The sequence below is a fragment of the Cercospora beticola genome, chromosome 4, assembly GCF_033473495.1.
Source record: "Cercospora beticola chromosome 4, complete sequence".
Taxonomy (NCBI): Eukaryota; Fungi; Ascomycota; class Dothideomycetes; order Mycosphaerellales; family Mycosphaerellaceae; genus Cercospora; species Cercospora beticola.
Genome location: NC_088938.1, coordinates 2,710,970 through 2,736,783, shown reverse-complemented (window position 1 = coordinate 2,736,783; position 25,814 = coordinate 2,710,970). Strand labels below are relative to the sequence as shown.

At 52.5% G+C, this 25,814-nt stretch overlaps 10 protein-coding genes across 10 annotated transcripts; 5 read left to right on the top strand and 5 right to left on the bottom strand.

Annotated features, from left to right (window-relative positions):
• Positions 1-5: 5 nt before the first annotated feature.
• On the bottom strand, positions 6-2,058 carry RHO25_006727 (uncharacterized protein; the record flags this gene model as incomplete). Its single annotated transcript, XM_023597531.2, has 2 exons — positions 6-1,253; positions 1,309-2,058. The coding sequence occupies 2 exons, from the start codon at positions 2,056-2,058 to the stop codon at positions 6-8; spliced, it is 1,998 nt and encodes a 665-aa protein (XP_023452982.1).
• An 859-nt stretch (positions 2,059-2,917) lies between these two features.
• RHO25_006726 (uncharacterized protein) lies at positions 2,918-3,497 on the top strand (the record flags this gene model as incomplete). The annotated part of the gene is made up of 2 exons (XM_023597530.2): positions 2,918-3,321; positions 3,377-3,497. 2 exons carry the CDS (start codon positions 2,918-2,920, stop codon positions 3,495-3,497), a joined length of 525 nt encoding a protein of 174 aa, XP_023452979.1.
• Positions 3,498-4,489: 992 nt separating this feature from the next.
• On the top strand, positions 4,490-5,489 carry RHO25_006725 (uncharacterized protein; the record flags this gene model as incomplete). The annotated part of the gene is made up of 2 exons (XM_023597529.2): positions 4,490-4,606; positions 4,704-5,489. The coding sequence occupies 2 exons, from the start codon at positions 4,490-4,492 to the stop codon at positions 5,487-5,489; spliced, it is 903 nt and encodes a 300-aa protein (XP_023452978.1).
• A 235-nt stretch (positions 5,490-5,724) lies between these two features.
• RHO25_006724 (uncharacterized protein) lies at positions 5,725-6,989 on the bottom strand (the record flags this gene model as incomplete). Its single annotated transcript, XM_023597528.2, has 6 exons — positions 5,725-6,015; positions 6,079-6,147; positions 6,211-6,276; positions 6,369-6,517; positions 6,580-6,660; positions 6,734-6,989. 6 exons carry the CDS (start codon positions 6,987-6,989, stop codon positions 5,725-5,727), a joined length of 912 nt encoding a protein of 303 aa, XP_023452981.2.
• A 749-nt stretch (positions 6,990-7,738) lies between these two features.
• Positions 7,739-9,790, bottom strand: RHO25_006723 (uncharacterized protein; the record flags this gene model as incomplete). Its single annotated transcript, XM_023597527.2, has 2 exons — positions 7,739-8,227; positions 8,282-9,790. 2 exons carry the CDS (start codon positions 9,788-9,790, stop codon positions 7,739-7,741), a joined length of 1,998 nt encoding a protein of 665 aa, XP_023452980.2.
• A 3,679-nt stretch (positions 9,791-13,469) lies between these two features.
• RHO25_006722 (uncharacterized protein) lies at positions 13,470-14,499 on the top strand (the record flags this gene model as incomplete). Its single annotated transcript, XM_023597526.2, has 4 exons — positions 13,470-13,949; positions 13,998-14,107; positions 14,165-14,366; positions 14,431-14,499. 4 exons carry the CDS (start codon positions 13,470-13,472, stop codon positions 14,497-14,499), a joined length of 861 nt encoding a protein of 286 aa, XP_023452975.1.
• A 3,000-nt stretch (positions 14,500-17,499) lies between these two features.
• On the top strand, positions 17,500-18,282 carry RHO25_006721 (uncharacterized protein; the record flags this gene model as incomplete). Its single annotated transcript, XM_023597525.1, has 1 exon — positions 17,500-18,282. One exon carries the CDS (start codon positions 17,500-17,502, stop codon positions 18,280-18,282), a length of 783 nt encoding a protein of 260 aa, XP_023452974.1.
• A 98-nt stretch (positions 18,283-18,380) lies between these two features.
• RHO25_006720 (uncharacterized protein) lies at positions 18,381-18,926 on the bottom strand (the record flags this gene model as incomplete). Its single annotated transcript, XM_065602832.1, has 1 exon — positions 18,381-18,926. One exon carries the CDS (start codon positions 18,924-18,926, stop codon positions 18,381-18,383), a length of 546 nt encoding a protein of 181 aa, XP_065458904.1.
• Positions 18,927-22,249: 3,323 nt separating this feature from the next.
• On the bottom strand, positions 22,250-24,517 carry RHO25_006719 (uncharacterized protein; the record flags this gene model as incomplete). The annotated part of the gene is made up of 2 exons (XM_023597524.2): positions 22,250-24,370; positions 24,425-24,517. The coding sequence occupies 2 exons, from the start codon at positions 24,515-24,517 to the stop codon at positions 22,250-22,252; spliced, it is 2,214 nt and encodes a 737-aa protein (XP_023452977.1).
• A 418-nt stretch (positions 24,518-24,935) lies between these two features.
• Positions 24,936-25,400, top strand: RHO25_006718 (uncharacterized protein; the record flags this gene model as incomplete). Its single annotated transcript, XM_023597523.2, has 1 exon — positions 24,936-25,400. The coding sequence occupies one exon, from the start codon at positions 24,936-24,938 to the stop codon at positions 25,398-25,400; it is 465 nt and encodes a 154-aa protein (XP_023452976.1).
• Positions 25,401-25,814: the final 414 nt, after the last annotated feature.

Below are 25,814 nucleotides of genomic sequence, written 5' to 3'. Positions count from 1 at the left end.
ATATTTCAGGCCCACGAGAAATGCTCCATATGCAAATACACATCTCCACCTCTCGATTTCTGTGCCTTCTTCCCGCCCGACAATATCTTCAACTGTTCCCTTGCGACAGCATTCGCCACATCGCTTTGCATACTTAGCGGTCCGCAGCAGAAGACGCCCATACTCGAAGCATCTTTCTCCGCCTCCTCGGCGATGACCTTGGGAAGATTCGGCCGGGAAGAGAAGTCGAATGGAGAAAGAAGACTGCCAGTCTTGCCCTTCTCGCTTTCTGAATCCGACGAGTTCGATGTAGATGAAGTCTGGTGTTGCTGGAAGGAGATCTCCGCATCGGTTCCCTTCTCTGGGTCTTGCCCATCTAGTCGCTGTATCCCACTCGCGTGTGCTGTGCTCTTCTGGCCGCTTTGGAGTCTGTCTTCCTCCTCGCCTGTGTAGTAAATCTCCACCCTCAGCCCTGTCGGACAGCATCCGAGCAGGCTTTTGTTTAACAACTCCTCAATCTTCTCTTCAAACCAATTCCTTGTCGCAATGTCTCGTGTTGCTAGTACAACTCTCATCTCCGGACCTTCAGTGCCGCAGATCTCTCCCATCTTTCCATTCTCTGGTTCACATCCCGCAGAGACGCAATCCCTTCTTCTCAAGAAGGCTTCGACGAGAGGTAGCAGCCACCCCGCTCCGGACCCACCAGCAAAAGCCAAAGACTTTCTGCAAGATGCAAGTTTGGGCATGTCGATACCTCCGTAAGGACCGTCTAGCATGACCGACATCTTCGCATTGGGCGACTTCTCGGCATGCTTGGCCAAGCGAGCAGTAAGGCCTCCTTGAGCTCTAATGTAGAAGACGAGTTCGCTCTGTGCGGCTTCGTAGAAATGCGCCTTGGTTGGCAAAGAGCCTGCACTGAAGGGGTGACTTGTTGCAGCCACTCCGGGGCCCATACCGAGGAATCGCACAAAGTAATGCTGTCCGGCGCGCCATGTCGTTTGTGTTGGGATAGTGATCTTCACGAACCCGTTCGACTCAAGAACGATTGTCGCTTGTTTGATTCCATGCTGGAAGTAGATGCGTAATTGTGAGTGGAGGAATGTAAGAGTGAAGATAACGGCTGTGGCGATGAAGTAGTCCCATGAGGAGAGTCGGAAGTTGCAGTGGAGGAAGAAGAATACGACGAAGATGAGTGCGGCGGCGAAGTGGGAGAACTTGAAGAACTCGTACGAGTAGTTGCGAAGTGGTGAAAAGGAGGCGAATGTCAGCCAGGCCTGTATGCAGAGATTAGCTTAGAGCACAGTCATTTCGTGGACGCTTGATACGAACCTGTGAAATCAACGCGATGATACCAGTCCAGTAGTATATTGTGGTCCTCGCTTGTGTGCTCAAGTCTCCTCTCCAAGCCCGAAAAACGATGAACGGGAATGTGTGAATCAGAGCAAGCACGAAGCAGGCGTAACTGATCCATCGATGGAAGACTTGAAGTTTCTCATGCGACACGCCTGTCAGCCCTGTGATCATGTTGCTCTTGCTCGAGGTCGCGATAATGAAAGGCAGACAAGCAAGCGACATCCAGCCGGTTCGTGAAGCGATGGGGGGCGAGTTGCCGAACGACAGCGTAACCTTTCCTGTCTCGGGGTCCTTCTCGTTCGGCCAGTAGTATGGTCTTGGACCCAGCGTCATGGCGAAGAAGAATATCGTGCCTACTGCGCCCAGAAAGAGCACACCTATGGGCGCCGAGTTCCAGTTTAGCTTGCCGATGCGGAACGACTTGTAGCTTGCATATCGACTGAGAGCGAGTAGCTTGCCTCCTGCTCCCGATCGTGATCGCGCTCGGGGTAGGAGGTTGGCGAAGAGGAACGGAATCGAGAAGAGGATGATTGTTGACAGGAAGAGTGCCACTGTCGGTAAAGCGTAGCGGTGGTCCAGCTCATACCAGAATCTCCAGTAACCGACTTGATACTCGCATTGCTCGGTGAGGTTCAACGAGCACTCGTAGGCTCGCGAGGAGTGCAGCATGACAGGTTGGGTGAGCCATGGCTCCATAGACATGCTATGGCTGTGCGAGTGCGCCATGGTGAGGTTGGTGCTGCGTCCAGCTCAGATCTTGTGTTGCCAGACACGTGGTATTGTGTGCATCCGTCGTCCGACACTCCGGTGTATCGGTGGATGAAGTTGCGATGGAAAGGTCAGCAGAATCACAGCCCCTCTGTGTCGGGCCCGTCAGACGCAAAGCAAAGCAGTCTCATCAATGCGCTCCAACGTGCTCACGTCTCAAATGCACTCAAGTGGCACGGGAAAAGTGCTCATATTGGCGATGCGCCGATGTTCTTGTCGAGACCACTAACGAACGCTTTGTCGGCTCTCGGCCGCCGCGTGGGATGCAATTCACAAGCGTAAAGTTGCGGATTCGCCCTCGTTCGTGTCCAGTCGCAGTGGGAGTTGCTGGTGGTTTGTGCTGTTTTGGGCAATTGAGCGACATTGGCAAGGATTCTGGTGTGCTTGGTCTGAGCAAGTTTGCGGGCTTTGCCATGCGCTTCTTGCCACGCGGCCCAAAGCACCTTCTGCAATCAGCAGCGCGTGGGAAGAGATGACATTCCGTGGGTGTTTTTGTCTCGTGATGAGCAAGAGAGAGCACGTTTGAGTGCAGCTCAACATTCCTTTGTTCTGGCCCCAGTTTGAGCAAGTTCTTGACTGCACTCGTTGTTCAAGTGGCCAGGATCGCCGGACTCCGACGAGGCCACATTACAATACGCGGAACGCAAATTTTGGGGCGGCCAGAAAGCAACCAGAGACCTCGCAGGTGGTCGAAAAGAGCTGTGAAGTAATCAACAAGTACGCAAGAGTCCAACACCACGACACGTCCGAGAAAGTGGTCCCGACCTGCGACTGAACAAAGACATTCTTGCAACCGACCACCTCAACACCGCCCACCATGGACCACAGCATGCATGGCTCCATGGACGGCAACAGCACCGACTCCGGGATGACAATGATGGGCATGGACCACATGCTCATGACCTTCTTCACCAGCACCACCACCGCTCTGTATTCCAACACCTGGCAACCCTCGACCTCAGGACAATATGTCGGAACCTGCATCTTCCTCATCGCACTCGCTGCCATCTTCCGCGGTATTGTGGCTCTCCGATCCAATTTCCCCGCTCTGCTCGCCTTGTGGGCGCATCGACGAGACACGGACATCCTGCGTTCGGAAGCTGGCGGCGATGATGGAAAATTGTTGCTCTATGGGTTCGCGAGTAGGAGGCCCTGGAACATCAATGAGGCGTTGGCGCGGGCGTTGCTCGATACTGTGCTGGCCGGCGTGAGCTATCTTCTGTGAGTACTCCTACAACTGTGAAGTGTTGACCATGTCTAATCTGTCTATTCGCAGGATGTTGGCTGTCATGACAATGAATGTCGGCTACTTTCTGGCGATACTCGGTGGAACATTCTTGGGAAGTTTCGTGATAGGCGATTGGCAACCGGGTGCTGACCACTGTGACGGGCACTGAGGGCGAACAGCACAAGCTGTGATCAGGTGGCCCAGCACTAGGCAGCGAGGTGTTTCCACGATATACGACGTAATGATACTGGCTCAACAGAGATGGGTCAGGAATATTTTGGTTCTTGCCATGGTCGTTGCCGCTGATGGAATTTTCAATAACGCAGAAGTCGTGCAGTCTTTGTGCAACGATGGACTGGATGCAACAGGTTGACTTGCTCGTTCGCTTCACTTTGGCTCGCTCTTCCCTATTCCGCGGTACTTGCCATGTGGACTGTCGACCACGGCTGCTACGCATCTGGCTTCGTCTCATGCTGTTCATGAGAGCCTGCCTGTGAGCCCGCCCTAGCTCCACCGAAGACTGCTCACTTCTCTTGCTAGACGTGGCTCGAGAATATATGACAGCTTTGTCCCGCAGACAACTAGTTTTTGCGTGCCTAGTGGACGCTATGACAAGCGTGGCTCTGACGGTGCTGCTGCAATCCCGGACCGGGCAAGGAGATGATGAGATGAGCCAGAGACGAGTGAGGATGCCTAGAATTTCTGGGATGTGACACAGACATTCATACATCACCGTGATCGTCGCGTTCGGCATAGCTGTCCTGAGTGATGCCATTAGCGCTACGCACAGCTACTATGACCTCTTTCCGGACACATTTTGTTGATCAGTTACACTCCATGCATCCGGGTCTTGTTCCTGCGAAGCCAGTATCTTGTGCGGCTCTCTTCCGACAGTGTCCTGAGGAATACACGGACGTTAGTCCCCGCTCGCATGCTCAGATCACCACGCAGAGTCGCAGCTGCGATGGGAATTCCGTGTACGAGATGAAGTTGATGAAGTACATGTAACAACCTGCTGTGATCTCGACGCGTCAGTTGAGCCAGCCATCCCGCCTCGCGTCGCGGCAAGAGCCTCGGGACGAGCTCCGCGACTTTCCTTGCAATATCCCAACAACAATCGTCATCCACTTCTTCTTTCCCAATTCGTGCAAGACAACAAATATGGGCTCCACCGACCTCGAAAGTCAAGCACTCCAACAATTCGACCGCTTACTTGCCAAAGGCGAACTCCTCTGGAACGAAACCCAACCTCGACACATTACCAGTGAGCCTTTTGACGTAAGTGGATGTCTTCGTTCATCCTTTGGACAAAATAGCTTCCCATTCATGACATCGAGCCCCCACAAAACACTGCTGTGGTACTGATGATCAACAGTTCGAATTCCGCATCGCAACAAGTCTCCAAAAGAAACCCATCGATACGAAACAAAAGACTCCCACCAAAAACGCTTTTCCAGCTAGCGAAGGCGATTGGACTCTAGGACCAATTGGCAAAGATCACAAACTCATATTGAACAAATTCTGCGTTGTTCGTCCGCAATTTGTTTTACCGACGAACGAATACCAGCCGCAAAGCGATGCATTGAATGCTGGTGATTTCGATGCTGGATGGGAAGTTTTGACGAGGTTACGAGCAAACGGTGGCGATGGTGATGATGAGAAGTATATGGTGATATTCAATTGTGGTGTTGAATCGGGGAGTTCTGTGGGGCATAAGCATTTGCAGTGTATACCACAGCCTTTGGGAGCGAAGCATGGGAGGAAGAATTTCTTCTCGCTATTGAGAAGTGATGGGGAAGGGGAGATTGAGAAGGTGGCGGGTGCGCCGTTTGAGCATGGTGCTCTGAGACTTGACAGAGACGACAGAAGGATAGATGGAAAGAGTCTTGACGAGCTCTATGTCAAGCTGAGAGAGTCGCTGAACTTGCGGATTGAAGACGGAAAAGTACCACCTCATAATGTGCTCCTGACGAGAACGCATTTAGTTGTCATCCCAAGGACGAAGGCTTGGGTAAACGTAGAGGGGAAGGATACTGTGATTGCGGGAAATGCGGCTGGAATGATTGGTTTGGTGTATACGTGGAGTGAGGAGCAGTATGAGGCCTGGCAGAAGTATGGGCCGATGAAAGCATTGGGTGAGCTGGGTGTGGTAAAGGCATGACATGATATGGCATGATATGAGCGCTGAGAAATGTAGATGCCACGGCATTACACGTGACATGATAGAAAGATAGACGCACAATAGAGTCGACTGAGGTCGCAAATGGAATTCTTGTGGTCGATGTATATTCGAAGGGCACGGCCTTCCGGTGCTGGTCCTCTTTGTGTTCCTCTTTTTCGTTTATTTTGAATTGGTCTCAGCATCCTGAGCAATCACCTTACCCGGGGACCTACATCTAAAGCGTCAATCCAGTACCCTCAATGTTGAAGATTCTCGCAATGGTCGAGTTGTCCTTTGGTGGGTTCTTGGCATCTCTGTCCGCCTCCTTCGCATACTGTCTGCACTTGGGTCCAAGACGACCGGTCATGCCGCTGTTTCCGCTGACATCAATAAGCGTGACGTTTGGCAGCGCGCAAAGCTTGTCAGGGATGACGCCGGTAATCTCGGTGTTGTTCGCGATGAGGAGCTCAGTAAGAGCTTGGTTGTTGGCCCAGGAGTCTGGGATGGGTCCGGTGAGGTTGTTGTTCTGTTGAAGTGGGACATGTTAGCTTGAGAGGCTAGCTGAAGTAGAGACGATGCGACGACTTACGGCGAGAGTAATGTACGAGGTGTTGAAGGTTGGGCCAATGTCTGGGATTGGGCCGGAGAAGGCATTGTTCTGTTGGTTATGTTAGCAGTCCGCGCCGGCTCGGGAATCTTGCACAGCAGTAGGCAAACTCACGTTCAGGAAAATAACTGTGAGGTCAGTCATCTGGAAAAGCTTCTCTGGCAGCTCGCGGATGAAGTTCTGAATGTCAAGTCAGCTCGATATCGCGATAAGTTTTTGTCTCTTTCGCAGCGCCTTTTGTGCTGCGAGCTTGGAGGAGAACTGCAACATACGTTGAATCTCAGATCCAAGAATGTCAGCGGAGCATTGAGAATCTCCAACGGGAACATTCCAGACAGGCGGTTGTTGGAGAAATCGACCTCGTACAGGTACTTCAGAGCCGAGACATCTGGAAGTGTTCCAGTGAAGGAGTTGGAGTTCGCTTTTGTGTTATCAGCATCGCTCATCTGTGACTGAAAGCTGGTCCTGTAGAATGACCCTTACCGTGGAAGAATGTGATATCCAAGAGCTTGTCGAGGATGAGGTCTGCTCGCAGGGCCGGGCCGAATTCGTAGTTGTTGAAGTCTGCACGTGCGATTTTGTTAACATCCACTGTGGCTTCTGCTGGCACTGCCAGATCTTTAGAGCAACTACCTACCAATACCAGCAACAGCAAGGACTCCATCTGGACGCTCAGCGCAAGTCACACCAGCCCACTGGCAGACATCGTCTCCGGCTGCAGTCCAGTTGGCCTTGATGTTTTGCGGGTCTTCGGTAATGGTTTCCGCGAAAGCCTTCAAAGTGGCGAGGTCACGAGCAAGGTTATCTTCCTGTCTGCGTGCGGCTGGGGCGGCTTGCGCGAGGAAGGAGGTCGAGGCGGACAGAGCCGCAAGGAGAAGCGAGCGTGGTGCCATAGTGAGCAATTGGCGTGCCGAAGGAGTGACTGAAGTTGGTATGTGGTGGAGAATGCAGGTGAAGTCGGAAAGGATCCTCAAAGGGTGTCGTGACCGCTTTTGATGTCCACGGGGCATATCGAAAGGCTATGGCCCTATGGTCTAGTCTTTGCCTGAATAGATCAGCCCTAGCCAAATGTCGCTAAGTCCTTGTGTATTAAGTGAACCCATGGGGCATGGCCACATGTCAAGCCTGTTGTGTCATATCGGTATTCGTGGTCCCGAAGATGGCACCATGCGGCTAAGAACAGTGTGCTCTTTTGCAGTTGCTGTTTTTCGATAGTACGTCTGCGAGCATGCGACTTAGACCAATAACTCTATTGCTCCTCGGTTTACAGATATCTGATGAAGCACATCACACACGCTGTGTGTATCTTGCGAAAGTCGTTGTCGTAAAAGAGGCGGTGCGTCAAAATTGAAAGCTAGCCTACAGCACGCCTCCTGGAAACGATCTGTAGACTAGACCAGAAGGCAGAACCGGGTCCTCGGTTCGACAGCGGAGTCGGCTTATAGCGGGAATGAGATGGCAGGGATCAGTCCAATAGACTTAGGGCTGGATCCGGGCCGGTATGCTCTCTTAACGCCGAGGCGAACTTCGACATTATCATCCGGCATAGATGAACGATATTACACACAGCCGCCGCTCGCCATCGAGAAGGCTGTACTGGTCGAGTGTGATCCTGCGACGTGCACTGAATGAAGATCTGATGCTAGTTCTGTGCTCCTTGTGACTGGAAATCTTTGATCAGGTTATCCCAGAACACCCAGTCCGGTGCACTATCGTCAAGGAGATTTCCGTAGTCAAAATCAAAGTCGAGATCTGGAGAGTCGCCGGGCTTTGTTGCGTTGGCATCGAACAGCACAGAAGGCTGTTGCTTCAATGAAACCTCGTCAAACGTCGCCCCTTCGACTGGTCCAGCCATGGCGCGTTTGGCCAGATACTGAAATCTTCGTGATGCGCGCAATGCAACGATGAATTCGGGCTGCGGTGTTTGCTTCGATGGAGGATTCGCGTCCCATGCTTTGAGGGCCAGGCGCCCAATGGCAACTTGTAAAGCGCTTTTAGACTTGATCATTAGATCCATGTGGTTAGAATAGAGCTGTTCGACCTTCTCCCACATGTCATCAGTCTCGGTGCGAGAGAGCGAGTCGGGTCTCTGGAGAGCAGTCACAATCGATATCAAGGCGTCCCAGGTGCCCTACGAATTTCGCTCGTCAGTCATAAATCAGACACGTAAAATGAAACGCCTTACCCAAGCGAATAGAGGTCCAATGTACCACATGTACTTTCGCAACGTTGAGTGAGTATGAGCTGCCGCGTCAGTGTCGAGGATCTTGCACGATAGTCGCAGTCTCTCCCTCCGGCTATCATCGGTGTCTGGTCTTTCATTTAGTCGTGGTAGTCGCACTCGTAATCGCATGGCATTCAACGCCGACCTAGTTGCCAAGTTGGTGAGCAGGTGAAGAGGATTAGCGAACTCGCAATAGCGCAGATACAGATCTTCCACTTCGTCCTCAGTACGAGAGATCATTTTCTGCGCCTCATCATCATCTTTCAGTTGCTTGCTGGCAGCGAAAGCCCTTCCAATATAGGAACGTGAGAGGCAGAATACCATTTCTGTGGCGCCTTTTTGGGACACTGGTTTTGTTGTCATTCCGGGCCAGATCTGATCGTCATTGACGTTGAGAGGCGGCAGCGTATCGAAATGATCTGGTGTTGATGCGTCGCTCACGCCCGATTCCCGACTTGACATGCCGTCCAGAGGCACCACTTGGTAGAATAGCCTACGTCTCATCTGGACTTCGAATGGCGGCAAGCCAGCCGCTTCGCCATCCCTATGGAGCCCCATACGTTGAGATATGCGCGCCGCCACCCCTGTGAGGATCCAGTATGTCGACGGATCATAGTGAGTTCTGCAGGAGAGAAGAAAGAGAACATATGCCTGCATGATATTCATGTCTGTGGTCTTCAGGAATTTGGCATTCACAAGAGCTTGTCGTGCGCAGAAGTGATACCTCTTCAGTAATACCGCACGCGGCTGTTGGCATTGCTTGAGACAATCAGCCTCTGTCATGGACAATACCGCAAAGTGGTAGATCGCAAACAGCAAGCACTCCTCGGTTTTGGTCACTGTTGAGGGGTCGAGCGCACCCCTCTCGATGAGCTTCCCAACAGTCGGTGTATGCAACACTTTGCAGAGCGGCTCCACATTCTCGAGATACGTGCGCCACGTGGCAACGGCCTGGCTATGGTCGGGGTGATATCGCAGCAGAGTACGGTGGTCAGCCATGAGTGCAAGTGAAAACGGATCTTCGGCAGCAACACTGTCTTCCATGCCGCTCATTACTGCTTCTTGGTCGTCTTCCTCAGACGCTTGTTGCATCTCATCATCGTCAATATTGTCCCACAGATTACTGTTCACATATCGAGTGCTCCCTGTGCTCGTCACCAGCCTCCCTGCTTGTGACGTCGCGCCTTGAGTCGAGCGCAAAGCGACTGGCTTGTTTTGAGTGTCTAGAGGAGTCGAGTCTCTCGTCTCCGCTAGCGGGAATAAGCCATTGTGCTTCAGTATACGCTCATACTCAGCCAGCTTTGCAGAGATATCACCGCTCAAGCGTCGCTTTCGGCGGCGCGGCGGCGGTTCTGTATATACACAGTCGATGCCGCTCTTGAGACAATTGGAGCAGGTCGGCATCGTCTTGCTGCACCTGACCTTGCGTTTCGTGCAAACTTGGCATGCATAGGCCGCAGAGGACGCCATTGTCGCGTGCCAGGACGGCTGTGACAGAGTCAAGCCTTTGACAGTGTCGATGGCTATTGGAAGTGCAATGAACACTGGTGTGCTAAAGACAATGGGAGGAGAAGAGAAGAGAAAGTGGCGATGGCATGAGATCGAGGCGGAAAGTGCTGCCACGATTTCTGACACACTCATCCATTTATGGCAGTGGCAGCCTGAGGCAATCGAGTAAGATTCCTCGCCTCGCCTCGTACAGCTGCGTGCTGAAACACCAAACATTGAATACAAGATGCGATGCCTTCAGGACCGCCTAGATCGAACAGACATTGGTATACGACTGCGATGAACACATGACTCACAATCGGGGACTCAACGACGAAGCATGAACGCGCTCCTCCACCCCGCGCAATGCATTCTGGCCCAATTCACACCGCTGGGCGACTACCTCCTCCACATCCAAATCCAAGTCGAACGGCTTCAAGCGACAACGTTGAGATCATCGCCATCTAGACCACGCGGTGGCTGATGTTATTATTGCATCGTGACCGCCATTCCACGTTCTGCTGGTTACACAGCATAATTCGGCGGCCAGACGATACTCAGTCCAGCACGAGCAACTCCGTCAGTGGCAACTAAGCTGGTGCGCCCAACCTGTCATGAGACGGACCGCTGCTTGATGGCTGTACTGTATCAAACGTACAGAACTTCATCTCTCTGAGCGTACATGGAGAGCACGGCGTATCCTGCTGTGCTTCTGGTTGCTTCAGTGATAAGATCCTCACCGGCCATGCCATCGTTCACACTGGGCAGTACTGCATCACAGGGTCGATATCGTTGAACAAGCCAGGCCTCGCTGCGGTCAATGCTCGCAAGGAGAGTAATCTTAGTGCCTTGGGGTGAATTGAACAGAAGACTGGTACTCGGACAATTTCACCCACTGGGACGGATCGCGTTCCGGCTGTGCAGGCGGAGGCGTCAGACAGGGGTACGACAGCAAGACCAGCCCGCTATCTGGAGTCAACTTGGTCCCTGGGACCCTTTCCGCCACTTTGGCTGGCTGGCTTCGTCAACGAGACCATGAAGCGTCACTATTTCTGTGCCTGTTATCGCGATAGTGCTGAGTGCTGCAAGATTCCTACTCTATGCCGGCAAGCATGCAGATGCAATACGTCGTCACTGCCCTCAAGTGTTCGGAGTGCCTTGTGTAGAGAGGATCTGAAAGTGCCTTGCGCATCGGAACTTCCGAGAAGATCGTTGAATACCCCTATGCCACATTGCAAATAATGATACGAGTCTCAAAAGCTCGGCGACGTGCCCCAATGGTATGCAGTCAGCATGCATATCCAACGAGATGACACTGGTCTAATTGCTCCAGCTGGTGCGATTGAAAATTGTCGGTGACCAGCATTTCCCACCCTCTGTTCACGACTGGGTGTCTGGAGGGTCGATTGGAGTGGTCGGTCAGTTTTGTTCTGGGCACGACGCAAAGCAGCCAGTCCATACCGCCAATGATTGGAATTCGCGACCTCGCTCGGGTCAGCACGATTGGAGACGGCTTAGAATCAGCGATCGCTCCAGTGACGCTCGCAAAACCCGCCTCACGGCAGCTGCCACTAAAGAAGGCGTTCGAGGGTCGCGCCCCAACCGCAGCGCACTATAGTGTGGCGGCATGGCACACTTCGGGGGACTGTCGGATCCATAGTGGCGTCATGCAACTGTGCCGTGCGTGCTTGGTTGTTGCCAATACGCGGGCGTACTGCAAGGCTTCTGCACTCTATTTATCTTGGGGGTGGCAGATCGGACCGGGAGTTTGGAACAATTCCCAAAGGCTTCTGATGAGTGCGTACAGTCCACGATCGATAAAGTGGCGTAGTTTCCCGGCCCTCGGCTAGGCGACTCTGGAGCAGCACTGCGAAAGCGATGTGCTCTCGACGCAATTGCCCGAAGCAGGAAATCCTCCGACCCTCTTTTGTCGCTTAAATTGGTGGACGAGCAGTTGTCCACACGGCTGGTAGGGTAAACGTCGTCCACAGTCACTGCTTCTGGGCGAATAGACGTGGCTAAGTTGCCACGACCTATCGTGGGAGATGCTCTTCACGTGGGCGGCCGCACGAGAGGCGTGTGTTCTATCATGCATTCTGCAACAATGCAATGCAGTCAATCTGGCAGTGAGTGACAACGACCTGAACGTGTCGACTGCAGCTGCATCATGTGTGCCACGGCGGCCAAGATCGGCCCAGTGAGCTCGCATACGATTGTGCGGCAGAAGAAATCAACCAGGAGCGTGCGGAGGCCTCTCATGATTGTCACAGCACACGACGTGGTTGTAAGGCCACAGGGTTGCGGCCAGAGCCATAGTGCCTCGCGTGGAGGTCGGCGGAACTCCACATCGCCGCTAAGCAACAGGTCGTGGCTTGCGGCTACTGCACGACATTCTTTGGTCCCGTCACCAAAGCTGAGACGGCCTCTGTCCGCTGAGAATAGTGACTGCGCATTGGTTGCTGTCGTCGCCGGCCCGCCAGCTGCGCTGCAGAAATAAAGCTGAGTGGCTCACATTGACAAATACGCCATCCTGCAGCCCCACCTTCTTCCACAGCCCGCCGCAGCTTGTGAGATTAGCTCAAGAGATGCGATTTTGGCGCTTCTTCCTGCAGAGGCGTCTCGCTTGGATCGCTCCACGCTTGTCAGAGAGGCCCGCCGACGGCGACGAGTCTTGCAAACACATACAGTGCTCCGACGGCCAAGTCGTTGCTTGTTGGACACAATGCAGCCTAGTCTGCTGCACGTCGTCCTTTCTGGACGCAGACAAGAAGCAGGCGCCAGAAATTGACAAACCTGTTTCTGCGATGAAGCCTGACGGCAATACAGTATCGTGACCTGAATGACGGAGGCGTGTGGGTTCGTCCCAGGCTTGGACCACCGTCGGATACCGATGTCGATCGCAACAACCTCGTCCATCGTCAAGCAGTGCACCTGGGCTGGTCGTCCTCTCCTCGCCTATCGCGAGAGTGGTCCCATCCCGCGGTATGAACCAGGCGGGTGGTTGCGCAATGCAGGTACAGAACTGCCCTGGGCGGTGGTACTGAATGACGAGCCAGATCCCTGTGCAGAAGCGAGCCTCCCACATCGATACCTGCTATTGGGATCCTGTTATTTTCATTTTGCCGACGGCTCGACGCGACCGTGGTCCCCAGATGCATGCTTCTACCTGCTTAAGCCCAGGCAAGCCGAAGATGCACCTGCGCTCCGCGCCTCCTGCACCGTCCTGGCACGTCAACCCATTGGCAGATGCAACTGCAGATGGGTCTTGTGCATACATTGTCCCAGCATCCTGTCTAGTCTCTGGAGATCACCAAAGGCTCGTGCATGATGCTGTAGGCGTTCCGGTGCAGGGTGCTAAACCGCCACATCTGAATCCGTACATCGCATCTGGTCGCTCGCCCATTTCTGGATGCAGACATCTGGGGACATTGCAGCGAGGCCGGGTATCCTTTCCAGCAGAGCGGGTACTGTCCTCGAGCACTCCATATAGATACTCAAGCCGTTCCATCGTTGTCTTCCCCTTGGACATCTCGACTGTTTCACCTCAAATTTCCCACGACCACGACACTTCCGGTTTGTTTCGGCAACCTGCTCACAGTTGGAGTCTATCATCGAGCACAGCAAACTGGTCCTATCAGCTCTTCGATCTCGATCGATCTTCATGCCTTCCATTGCCATGATGGAACAACAATTCGCTGGAGTCAAGCGCAACTACACACAAATGATTGACCACGTTGATGCCAATCTTGCCTTCGATGGAGTACCGGTGGCATACCACGAGATGTCGCGTGGAGGTTATTACACACCTCCACCACCACCTGGCCCCCAACATACCCTCTTCAGCAACCCGTTTCCATCATCATCTCCGGATGTCGGGTACGTAGAGGAAGGCTACCTGCAAGCGAATCACATGTACAACTTCAATGGCAACCCCAACCGTTCCATGTCCGAAGGCTATATTCACGCACCGGGCGATTCCTTTGGAGGCTCTAGCAGCGCATCATCATCGTGCAATGCATCACTAGGCCCAGCGACTCCACCACCACCACAGGTGTATGGCCCGACAACGACAAAATTTCCCGCTGTGCCAATCACTCCTAGCCATGTACAACCGAGACAAAAGGCCAAGCGTACGGCAACTGTAAGTTCAACGGGCGCCCTCGCACTGACTTCTCGCTGACCAAAGCAGGCATGCGAGGAATGCCGAAAGCGCAAACAAAAGTGCGATGGCGAGTCACCCTGCCAATCATGCAAAGAGCAGAAACTTGAATGCAAATACCGAGAAGTTCAGCCTACAAAGTAAGTTCACAGTCACTCTCGCCCAGCCATCGTCATCATTCTGACCCCCGATTGTAGGAAAGACAACTCAGTCGAAAGACTTGTCAGCTTGGTCGAATCTTGCAGTCGATCGATAGAAGCTTTGACTCAACGAGTGGACCTTATGAGCACCACGTTACAACAAATCGAGAAGCGTCTCACACGATGCTATCAGTGTTCTGGAACCGTCGATTTGGAGACTGGCACTTGCCAGACTTGTAAGAACAACGCGCCTTGCAGGGTATGAATGGTGAGTACCTTGGACACGTCTACAACAAGTCTTCAGTTTACTAACACTTCAGCAGTTATACTACGAATATCTACGATCTGTACAGCGCCTTTCACCTCGCACAGAGGATTATTTATGGGACTAAATTTGACTTGAAAATGATAAAGAGTCGCACTTGATACCACAGGAAGTTATCTTCATTTGCAGAGTGTTCACTGTTGAAAAAGAATAAATTTGTACTTATACTCGATCTTGAGGCGTCCAGAACTCGATCGGGATTGGCAACGGCTGTTGGAGTTTTGGCTCTGTTCAATGTCTGGGGGCTGTATTCAATGGTCTGCAGGAAACAGACAGGCTTCAATCCATCAATGAATAAAAAAAGACTTCAACATCCAACATGCTTCACCCGAGTCATTCTCACCTTCAGTCCGACGCATTGAGAGCAATCGACATCATATTGGGACAAATGTCCGCAACTTGAGGTGGAGAGCACGCTTGTAACTGTCCGACACAACGCCGCTCGTCAGATCCTCGGATCGTGTACAAAAGTACGATCCCGCCAGTAGGATCGGAAGAAAAGCATTGGCAGCATTGGCGACAGCCACATCGATATTGCAAGAGCATGCAACTACTCCAGCCTACAGAATCAGCAGAGTGCAACACGGCAACGCAACAACAAGACCGCCAAACCAGCAGTAGTGTACTGCCCTGCCCTCTCGAACTGCCTGCATCCTACCAAGTCGTCCATGGGCGATACAGTCACTACAGTCCCCCGCAATCTATATACCACATCGGTTCCAGCAAGTTTCAATGGCAATGACAAACCAGCACAAGTCGAGCAAGCACACGACTCCCTTTCCAGTAACTGCGAGTAGCATTCGCCATTTGATGACATGCATGAAAGTCAACGTAGTCTTTTGACGATCTTCCTTGCTCCGCGATGCCTCCTAATCCATTTCTGGGTCAGGAACAGACATCTGTGCCGATCAGACGGCACTATGCTACAATTGGCATGTGTAAGACTTCCATTCTGGAACTCCACAAGCTGTGCAGTTACTCGCCACATCAAAAGCTAAACAATTCTACGCGCCACTGTGCCACTTTTGTGATGATGAAGCGAGCGAGCGCAAAGCGGTCCCTGGGCCGTGCTGGCGTTGGTCGACTAAGAAGTAGTGGCTGTTGATCTAGTGGACGATCATCCGTTCCATTTGTTGGAGTCCACTTTTTAGGGTACCGCTTTGATATAGTACATACCTACTTGTACTGAAGTGGCTGCGTGGTTGTGTCTTCACGTTCTTGGCACGGCTCGGTCCCGACAGAGCTTGTTAAGTTAATTTAAGGCTGATGCTTTGACGTGAATGTGGCTGAAGGAGGCTTGTACTATTTACCTGCAAGCCTGCCAACACTGCTGCACGATTGCTTCGACAGACGGGAGGGGAATGCAGCTCTGTCGGCAGTTTTACCTCGATTCGGAAACAGTGGGATTTTGTGCCCTCGGCAAATCACGCTCTGCGTCGGATCGGAGCAGAATCAGCTGCTGAAGAAATATATTGCTTGCGTTCATCACGGCTGCGCAAAGCTGCAGTGCAATATATTTTCCGTGAGAGGCACGGGTAAAGTTCACAGTCAAGGCTGACTAGTGTGAAGATGATTCGCAGGCCAGCCATTTCCCCGCTTGTCTAGCTGGTTTCATTCAATGTGCCGCAAAGTCGAAATGCATCTGCTGCTTTCGGTCTTCACAGGTTCATCATACATAGATGACATCTGTGACATTTGAAACGTCAGCATGCTGGGTGGCCGCCACTCCGGGCAAAAGGACTGTGTGCGGACGAATCTCCGACCAGGCGGTTAGCGTCACACGGCACGTTTCGAAGTTATGGTTCTTTACTAGAGCTGCATCTTCATGATGTTTTCATCCAGGTGCATGCATTGGTGTCAGGCCTTTTGTCGGAACATTCATGCTTAAAGGACGCTAATGCCGGTCCGCAGTCTTGATGCGCGTACCCGATCCGATCGTTTGGAATCGGATCTATCAAGATGAAGAGCCTCATGCCATGCGTCAGGAAATGCTGACTGGTAAAAGGTTACCCCATGCTCGAGCATGAACATGACCAGAAAAGCAAATATCGGAATCAGATCCGCCATGGACGTCGTTGCGGGTTACCTCTTGAATTCCGTCAGCAACTACCCAAGCCCATTCATGAGATAACACATCCCGAAGATATCCCACGCCAGATCCGATGGATCGACTTCTCCCACTGAGTCCCACGACGCCGGCTCAAGATGTGTCCACTGTTGAGCAGACTAGACAGTAGATGCATCTGTGGCAGCAGTCTTCCTCGTATTGCCAACGCTCACGCAGGGGTTCTTTCGGACTTTTCCAGACCTCGACGCGTTCATCGGCAAGAGACGAGAAAGGAAATGGGTCGAGACTGCGGTTGATGGGATCTGACGAAAATTCTGCCGAGCTGAAAACCGCTTTCCACCATTGCGTACGGCTGGGAGAACTGCTGCGCTCCAGAAGCAAATCCGGTGCAACGCCTGGAGGACCCAGCATCCCTTCCAGAGAGCATTCCAGAAAGGATACTCCTGAGCAGGATCTGTCTTTGCACTCGTTACTCATGGTTCGATGACAAGCCGGTGCCTGCAGAATGCAGTGTTTGCCGAGCCAAAGCATTCTCGCTGAGACCGTCCCTGGATTAGAGGCAGGACGGCAAGTTGCGTCGCTGCATTGAAACTAATTGTTTGAGCCCGTGGACAAGATCGATTGAATATCGACAATGCAGTAGTCTGGCCCTCCATTCCTCTTTCTCTGGAGGCTCTTTCCGCGAGTGTTTCGAGTTAGAATAACTGCGTAAGCTTCTGGGCGAATCTGTCGCCTGTTATCGGGAACAGTGTTTGTGATTCCTGGTATTCGACATGATGGATTGCAGCATGCAGCCAGATTGACAGGTCAGATTCGTTGCGATATGTGATGCATCTGGCTCCTGTCCTTTTCTGAGTAGTTCTATGCCAAGACCGACCAGTTTGTCCGGTCGCCGGCCGCTGACAGGGGTGCCACCTGGTACCTCACTTTCACATGCTGTCTCGATGCATATTCACATCGTACACAGTATGCTCCTTTGGTAACAGCGCGTCGCGCATGATGGCCAAGCCACTTCTTTTCTGGATTCTGCTGCTCTTCGCCTCCTCTGCCTTCCTCATCTCTCGCCTTCTCACAATTCTCAATCCAGCTCGCCCAAAACCCAGTCGCCAATCTCGCCGCGATGCGCATCAGCCGACGCATCTCCTCGTCGTACTTGGCTCAGGAGGACATACGGCTGAGATGATAGCGATGCTGGAGCGGAGCATGCACGAGGAAGATCCCACTTCAAGACTCGATCTCAACAATTTCAGACATAGAACGTGGGTCGTTGGCGAGGGGGACTCTCTTTCTGCGGAGCGGGCCAGGGACTTTGAAGAGAAGCTGGAAAGATTGCACGAAGAGAAGGCAGGTTATAAAGCGAGATGGGAAGAGGGCGGTCGAGGCACATACGATATCCAATTTGTTCCGAGAGCACGGCAAATTCATCAAAGTCCATTAACGACACCTTTCTCATGCCTTCGATGTTTCTTCGCATGTGCAGCGGTTCTGTCCCAGTACACCGGTGGAATGGGGCAGCTGGACTTTCCAGATCTTATTTTGGTGAATGGTCCGGCCACAGGAACTATTCTGGTCTTCGCGAGCTTGGCCTTGAGGTTCTTCGAAGTATGGGGCTGCAACTGGAGAGGCAAGATGAGGACCATCTATGTCGAAAGCTGGGCGAGAGTCAAAAAGCTGAGCTTGTCAGGGCGATTGCTTGAGCTCGTGGTCGACCGCTTCCTGGTACAATGGCCGCAGCTAGAGCGAGAAGGAGGCAGAGCAGAGTATATGGGCGTGCTCGTATGAAAACACACAGAGTTCGCCACTTCCGCCTGTTCTCATGCGCGTAGTCGCAGACATCTAGCATACTTTGCTCATCCCAGGGCACACGAGGCCGCGAGCGACTAGCGATTGGTCAAGCCAAAGAGTTTGCGGACTGGGATCATCGCTCCAATGTCGTGCGCTCGGATCGATTTTGCCTCCCTTTTCGTAAGCCTGTGCAGCTCGAACTCAATACCATCGTCGTCGTCGCGCTCATTGGCAAGCAGCTCTGCTGCCGGACGCAAGTCGCTGATGCGATGAATGGGCATTTGAAGGTCCACTCGAAAGAAAATTGTGCTGAGAAGCTTCTGGTCGTCCGTCTGCGAATTTAGAGGTGGAAGAGGATAAGGCAGCAAGCCACGCATCACAGGCTCTTGACACACCGTGAACTGGTCATCACTAAGACCGGTCCATGCCACGACCAGTCCAGCTACACGTTGCCTGAGTTCCTCCTCCATCGCTGGTACAGCGACAATCGTCGACGGAAGCCAAAAGTTTGCTGCCTTTCTGATATCAGTCGCGTCCTGCGGACTATGCACGACAAGTACTGTATTGTGGCTCGTGGTGATCAGCAGCGTTAGAATTGTGGAGTTCAAGGGCGCCAACGTCGATTCCGATCTTGCGCGCATGGCTTCCGTTTCGAACGTATCGGGTGATGTCTGTTCTGGCAGGAAGATCGCTTCTGGGAAGAGACGGCCTTTATACTGATGGATGCAAACATTGATGCGCTTGCTTGTATAACCTTCAGGGCGTTGGATCTGCTTTGAGACAAGCGATTGTCTTTCATCAGACACAAATATACGCCCGGCTGGTTGGAGACACCGGAATCGAGCACGAAATGCTGCCGTTGCGACATGACCTGAATCAAGCAAAGACCAACACATGTTTGACTACTGTGTGCAACACACTCTGCAGGCTCACTTCGAACTGCTGCAGCCTTCAACGTCTTTTCTGCACAAGCCAGTATGGCAATCAGTATCCGACCTCTGCAAAAGGACAGCCGCTGTGGCTTGACATTTTCCCGCGACGTCAACGCAAGACAAATTGGAGCGGGCCAATTCGATCAATTGTCCCTCTGGCTCAAGGGGAACGTGCTCATTCGATCCTGTGCGCCTTCAATGCTCATGAGCATCGCATGAGTATGCAACAATACCTTCCAGCCAACGCACCTACATCATCTTCACAATCTTACGGCGTCCCTGCAACTCCTATGCCCTCAATAGCATCTCTGCAAGAGTGCTGCGATGGTTGCGAACCCTTGCAGTCTTAGATCATGTCTATGACATACCGCTGAGTGTTCCGGCCTGTTCTGTCACTCGCAAACTAATTGGGCCTGCGCTGCAATCTTCCGTACCATGAAACAATCAAGCGCCTTTTGCAAGCATCGCTCTTTCTATCACCTTAGCATGGGCATCTGCGTTGATCACGACATTGTCCTCCGCGCTGGCTATGTTCGACAATTTTCGAACACAGACCACATTCCAGCTCTTGGCTTCCGCGTTTGAACACGACTGCGCTAACTAAGCTGCATTCCAGCAGCATAGCAATGCAACAGATTTCCAACACATAGTCGAAGCTCGAGTGCTTTCGTTGATCGTTGGTTTCGTTGCATTCGATAGGACGATGATTGGACTAACGCCCGCATTTCCAGACAACACAGATGCTTTGAGATTTGACCTCATGGCATGGCGCTGAGAACGTCACTCGATATCGTGTGAGAGAGGCAAGCAATGAAAGGCTTCCGCGCATGTGTCGAGATTGCGGTTCGGCTTGACACTGAGAGTCAGTGAGCGATATCTTATTGGCATTAGGCCAAACTGGATTGCGACACAGTCACTGACTCGGTTTTCCACAGGGTCAACAGTACAGCAACTCATGACTTCAAGGTCAGCGGATTCACCGAAATTGCTGCCATTCCGCTTTCCTAGGCAACCGGTATCACGGCTATTGACGGTTTTGGCTTGAAAACACATCTGTACCGCTGCGCGCGCCCACGCCGCGTCATCCTCACCGCAACCGAGACGAATACGACATGTTTCGCTCAGCACGAAGAGTATTTGAATGTCGATGCTGAGCAGTGACGATGGACGCCGTCGAACTACAACCGTGCCTTGCTCGTCAAGCCAGAAGCGCCAGTATTCGAAGTACGCCTTCTCGGCTAGAAGGTCTAGACCTTTCGATTGAAGCCATGTGCTACAGGACGAGTGCTATCCAACTCTAACTAGATCCGGCATCGGCTCCTCCAGTTGATGTACGTCCAGCGACAGCCTCCCACGAGTGATGCAGCCGTCTTCCCGCGTATCCCGTGCAGATCGCCAATTGAACAATTGAATTTCAGCAATCCATCACTCTCGATCGTTAGGTCGGCTCAAACGAGGCAAAGAAGAAAAGAAAAGCAGCAAGGACACTGGGTGAATCGATTCAGACCAAGCCCCAGCAGTCTGTAAACTCAGCATACCTCGATGTTGTGCAGCAGAACCCCTCGGACTGGGGCCCGGCCCGCATAGCTCCATACGGATGTCTACATGGTGTAACGCGCATGGCCTTGCAGTGCAGCATCCCACGTCTGCAGGACCGGGGGAGCTTTGACCAAGACTGAGTGTGAAAACGCGCATTTCCGACACCTGGTTGCAATCGACACAATCAACTCGGTAATACCATTTTCGGTCGACCAGAGCTGACAGATCGAGCAAGTATATTAGCTCAGCGATGGCACCTCTCTTTTCATGCGAGAGCAAGCAGTGTATGTTTTGTTAGACTCATTATCAGGTGACATATCTCGAGAGCGCAACTTCAAGCGTTAATACAGTATGCTATCGGACCTCTGCAGACTCAAGAGCATTGTCTCACGACTGATACAGCCACAGAAAAATGTGCTACCTCAATCTCATTACTTGGACTGCTTGTGGGCACTACACTGTCGTCAAGCAAAAGTGCACCGAAGCTCAACAGAAGAATCCACCATCCTTCTGCAGATCAGCGCACAAGCCCGTCTCAACAGATGTCCCATCGAATGCAGGGGTCTGTCCAGATTCAAGTCGGCACTCCGCAAACTGCCAAGACCAGCGAATGGTATCTTGGGCACGCGAGTTGGGCATTACGAGCACCAGCGAAAGAGTGATGTGTTCGCTCAACATTTAATGGTCAACGAAGTGCATCCATTGGAGTTTGAGGCATCAGCGGGACTGGAACAATCCCGTACATATCAGCATCTGTACTTGTGGAGCATGTATTCGTGATGGGGCTCAAAGTGGAACTGCAGGATATCTGAGACCTGAAGACGTGTCGTTGGTCAGGGGAATGGTCAACTTCCGGGTTCCCTCGCGCGGAGAAGCAGAACCACTGAAGAGCAGAACCATGTTTGACCCTCATTTCGCAGCCTTGGCAAATACTTTCGCTTCCATATCTCTGCAAAGGAAGGGTCTCCATTCTTTGCAAGCATATCATTTGGAACTATCTCCGGCACCTATTCTGGGTCACAATTTGAGCTAGTTGCATTATCAATACGATCAACACGAAGGAAGCTCTCCGTCGTGTGGCGGTCCAATCGATGCAGGAAGCGAGCCTCCACATTCGGGCCTACCTCCGCAGAGCTCTAGCGCCAATGCCTTATCACAATGCAGACGAGTGCTCCAGTAGCGCGATTTTGCCGAGTTGAGCAAGTTCGCTCGTTCAGGGAGGAAAGGCGAGGTCCGTTGTTGCGTGAGGTTCTCACACAGTTCATGCCTGCTAAGCATAACTTGCAAGTGAACTCACTTGATACTAAGGCATATGTGATCCGACGATCAGCACTTACTTTCCATACTGCTCTTCGGCAGACTTGAGACATACTCGGGTGCACCAAACGGAAGTATTCCTCCTCGTTGTCACGCTTGCATCGAACTCAAATTTGCAATTCCTCTTTCAGGCTACTGCATAGGGTGGCGGTGAATTACCTGCATGAATGCATCTATCACTTCTCACTTCCGCGGTCTTTCAATCCATCGACACCCTTACCCCATGCTCCAGCTCTTTTCCCCCACTCTCCAAGGCCCCAAGCATGCGTCCAGCTAATTTTGCGCGCGGGCTCAAGTTTCGGCTTGAACGGTCCGCCATCATATCTTTTGAAGCTTTCCGGTGGTCGCGTGGTATCTTCTGTGGAAGCTCCCATGCGAATTTCCGTAGTACCGGTGAACGTTTCTGCACCAGCTGCAGGGTCGATTTCTGGATCCTCCCAGCGGCGAACCTCCTTGGGGGTCGGACGATGCCAACCCGGTTCATCCCTCTGCCACCAACGGGCGGAACACATTTCCCACAATCTGCTCTGGGCACGTTTGTATGCAAAGCGCTCATCCTCTCCAGTGAAAGCTGATGTCTTCTGAAAGTTCGGTCGAGCCGAGTACCGCACCTCGTCGGGATCGATCGGCTTCCGTTCGAGCTCCGCATCGGTTCTGCCGAACGACCGACCGAATGGGCTGCTTGACGAACCGCCGACCGCACCTCTTGAAATCGGCGTGCCGTCTTCAAGTGCATCACTTTTCGCATCGGCCTGAAGGATTCCGGCAAGCCGAGCATGCGTATAGTCCGGCTCGTTTTCCGGCTCGCTGTAGTTGGGATTCTGCGTCAACACATTCGGCCTGAAAGGTGCAGTTGCATCCTGGTAGACTTCAGAGAGTGTTTCAGAGTAGACTGAGTCTCCACTGTCACCTTCCTCCGCTCGCTTCTTCTCCTCGGGGAAGAAGATGTCGTCGGGCCCTGCTGCTGCTGAGACGAACAGCTTGCATCGGCATTCGTACAGTGCATCAAGAAGTGTGATGAAGCGACGCGCCTCGTTTTTCATGAGCCAGTTGAGTACGGGCACATCTGTCAGTACTAGGGTGTGGTAGGTCGAAGCCAAGGAGATGTAGTCAGCGGGGCCGTACGTTCCTTTACAAAGTTCGTCGAAGGTCCACATAGTAACACCCTCGTGCGACCTGGAAACCCTTACTTTTCTGCCATATACGATCATTGTGGCTGGCGCCCAAGCGGCAACAGATTTCCCGCCGAGCGCTTCGCCGATAGCAGCATCGGTCAATGTTGTAGCACCTTCTGCTGCCACATTAAAGTGTTTGGGTAGCTGGACTTCAGGCTTCTCGGCGGAATCGATATTCTCAACAGCGGGAGTCAACAGAGTATCGGCAGAGCCATCTCCAGAGCCCGGGGCATCCTCTATCAGCGAGTCGATGTCCTTCACGGGGGCGACACTGCCACTTTCCAGTCGCCTGAAATCTCTCGAGCCTTCAACTTCCCACACTTCGCACCTAGCCTTCAGCACGTCCAAGAATGCCGCGAATTCGTTGTAGCTTCCATATCTGCCAGACGGCTGTCGTCGCCTTCCGAGTCCAAACTGCCACCCAAAACTCCTCTGCTCAGCGGGCGGCGCATAGCTAATACCGGCGGCCTTGGCCAATTCCTCAGGCATGCGATTACTCGTCGCCACCAGGACCCCTCCAAGTTGAAAGAAACTGGTCATCAGATTTGTCAAAATCTTGCTTGCCGCTCTATCTGGCATTTGAAATTCATCCAAGAACAATATGGGTGATGTTTGTATCATTTCCTTTGCTAACCAGAGCAACGAATAATCGTCCTCCGCAAAACTCAGCTGAGAATAAAGACTGGATCTTTCCATTCTCATGCGATCAGAACGTAAGGCTTCCAGCTTGGCAAAAGTCTCCAGCATGAAGGTGTTGAAATGACTGCGCCGCTTTTTCCTGTTTGGCAGACAGTCCGCGAACAGATCAATCAGCATCGACTTTCCAGTTCCAACTTCTCCGTGGAGCATGAGGCCTTTGGGTGAGTCCATCTGGAGTGCCGACTCATGAGATGTCAGCTTTCGAGTAAGTGCCAACGAGTCTCTTCTCTCCTTGGCTGCGAAGAACTCGCGCCAAATGCTTCTTCTCGGCGCAATGTCATCTTCTGAGCCTGATCCATATCGACGCTGTGCGTTTACTGCTCGAGAAATCTGATCAAGTTTGTGACTGTATTCCAATTCTGGCTCGTAGTCCTTGAGACGATCGTAAAGTTTTGCCAAATGGATTGCTAATCGATGTTGGGCCTGCTACTGTGTCAGCATATCATCCTGCAGGGGAGGCCCGTATCTCGCGCATACTGGATCAGGAGCAATGGCACGAGTCGCAAGCAATGCCCTGTACTTGACCAAGGGATTCGTGATCGCAAGACCAGTGGCCGTGCTGGCAGCCATCGAGCTCACCACCTCATCAGATCTACACCTCGATCTATTTCTATACCATTCATTCAAACACAAAGGAAAGAATAATGCAGGACGGGCTTCGTGCTAAGTGTATGCTCGGTCCAGACTATCCCAAGTCATGACATCAGTTTCTCGGTCTCGGGTTCACGGCAAGATCAACACCGGCCGTGTATTGCTGTCTATGGATTGGTCCAAAGACCATTTTCAACTTTGTCCGGACCAGCAACAACAGATATGTCGAATAGAGGAGCTATCGGACTTGAAGAAATTGCTGTATGATGCTTCACGGAACAGGTGTATGGTTACACCCGCACGACCCATCTCGATGACCTCGATACGAGCCGACACTCTCACCCGCTTCTAGCATCCGGATTCTAATTGTCACACTCCACTCCATCGGTGCGGTATCATGGGTGCCAGATTCTCTCAGCCTCGTGGCCCAGACGGCACGACAGAGGCCTCTGTGCCAGCGAAACCTGGTGCGCCACCGACTCCGCGTAATCCATTTCCACGACGCATCAACAGCAGGACCATCGTAGCTCCAGCAGCAGCTTTCACAATGGCATGTCTACTCTTCGTGTACGCCAGGACGAGCATCCGGGCAGCAAAAGCCAATGCCCAGCGACACCGAGATGCAGACACTGGAGGCGAAGGTTTGAGCTTATTGGCTGAGCATCGCCGACGACATGGCAAAGCGGAGAGGGTAGAAGGTACTGGTGGAGGCGTCGTGGCTGAGCTGGGGCGAGAAGTACTGGGCGGGTCTCAGAAGAGCAAGCCATCCACAGACAAGACGAGCGGCGACAACGCAACGAGTGAAGAGGAGGAGAAGCTGAAGGCGCTGATGCGGAAAGGAAAGAAGGGCGATAATGGCTGAAAGACCGCCAGTACAGGACATGAGTTTTGCGCTCAGAATATCTGGACGTCGCTCGGTACAAAAGTGAACATACCACTCTCCGCGCTATGATGGGCAAAATGTGTTTCGCGGTGGACGTGGACCTCGGAGCACATGGCAATTTGCAGACAGCGATATCACAAAACCCACCATCTACGCTACGGATTAGAGCTACGTCGGCCAAAAGCAAGGCTTGGGTCTCCTCCCAGGACACCTCTCGGCATATCGGCGAAGCAAGCGAGGGAGTGGATGTCAACCAGGAATACTCCAACTCAGGATACGGAGACTGTGAGATCGGAAAGTAAAGTGATAATTCAGCCTTCTAGAGCACGACGCTTCCCCATCCAATCCTCTACAACCCGAACAATGCTATACCGAATGTTGGCGATCTTGGTC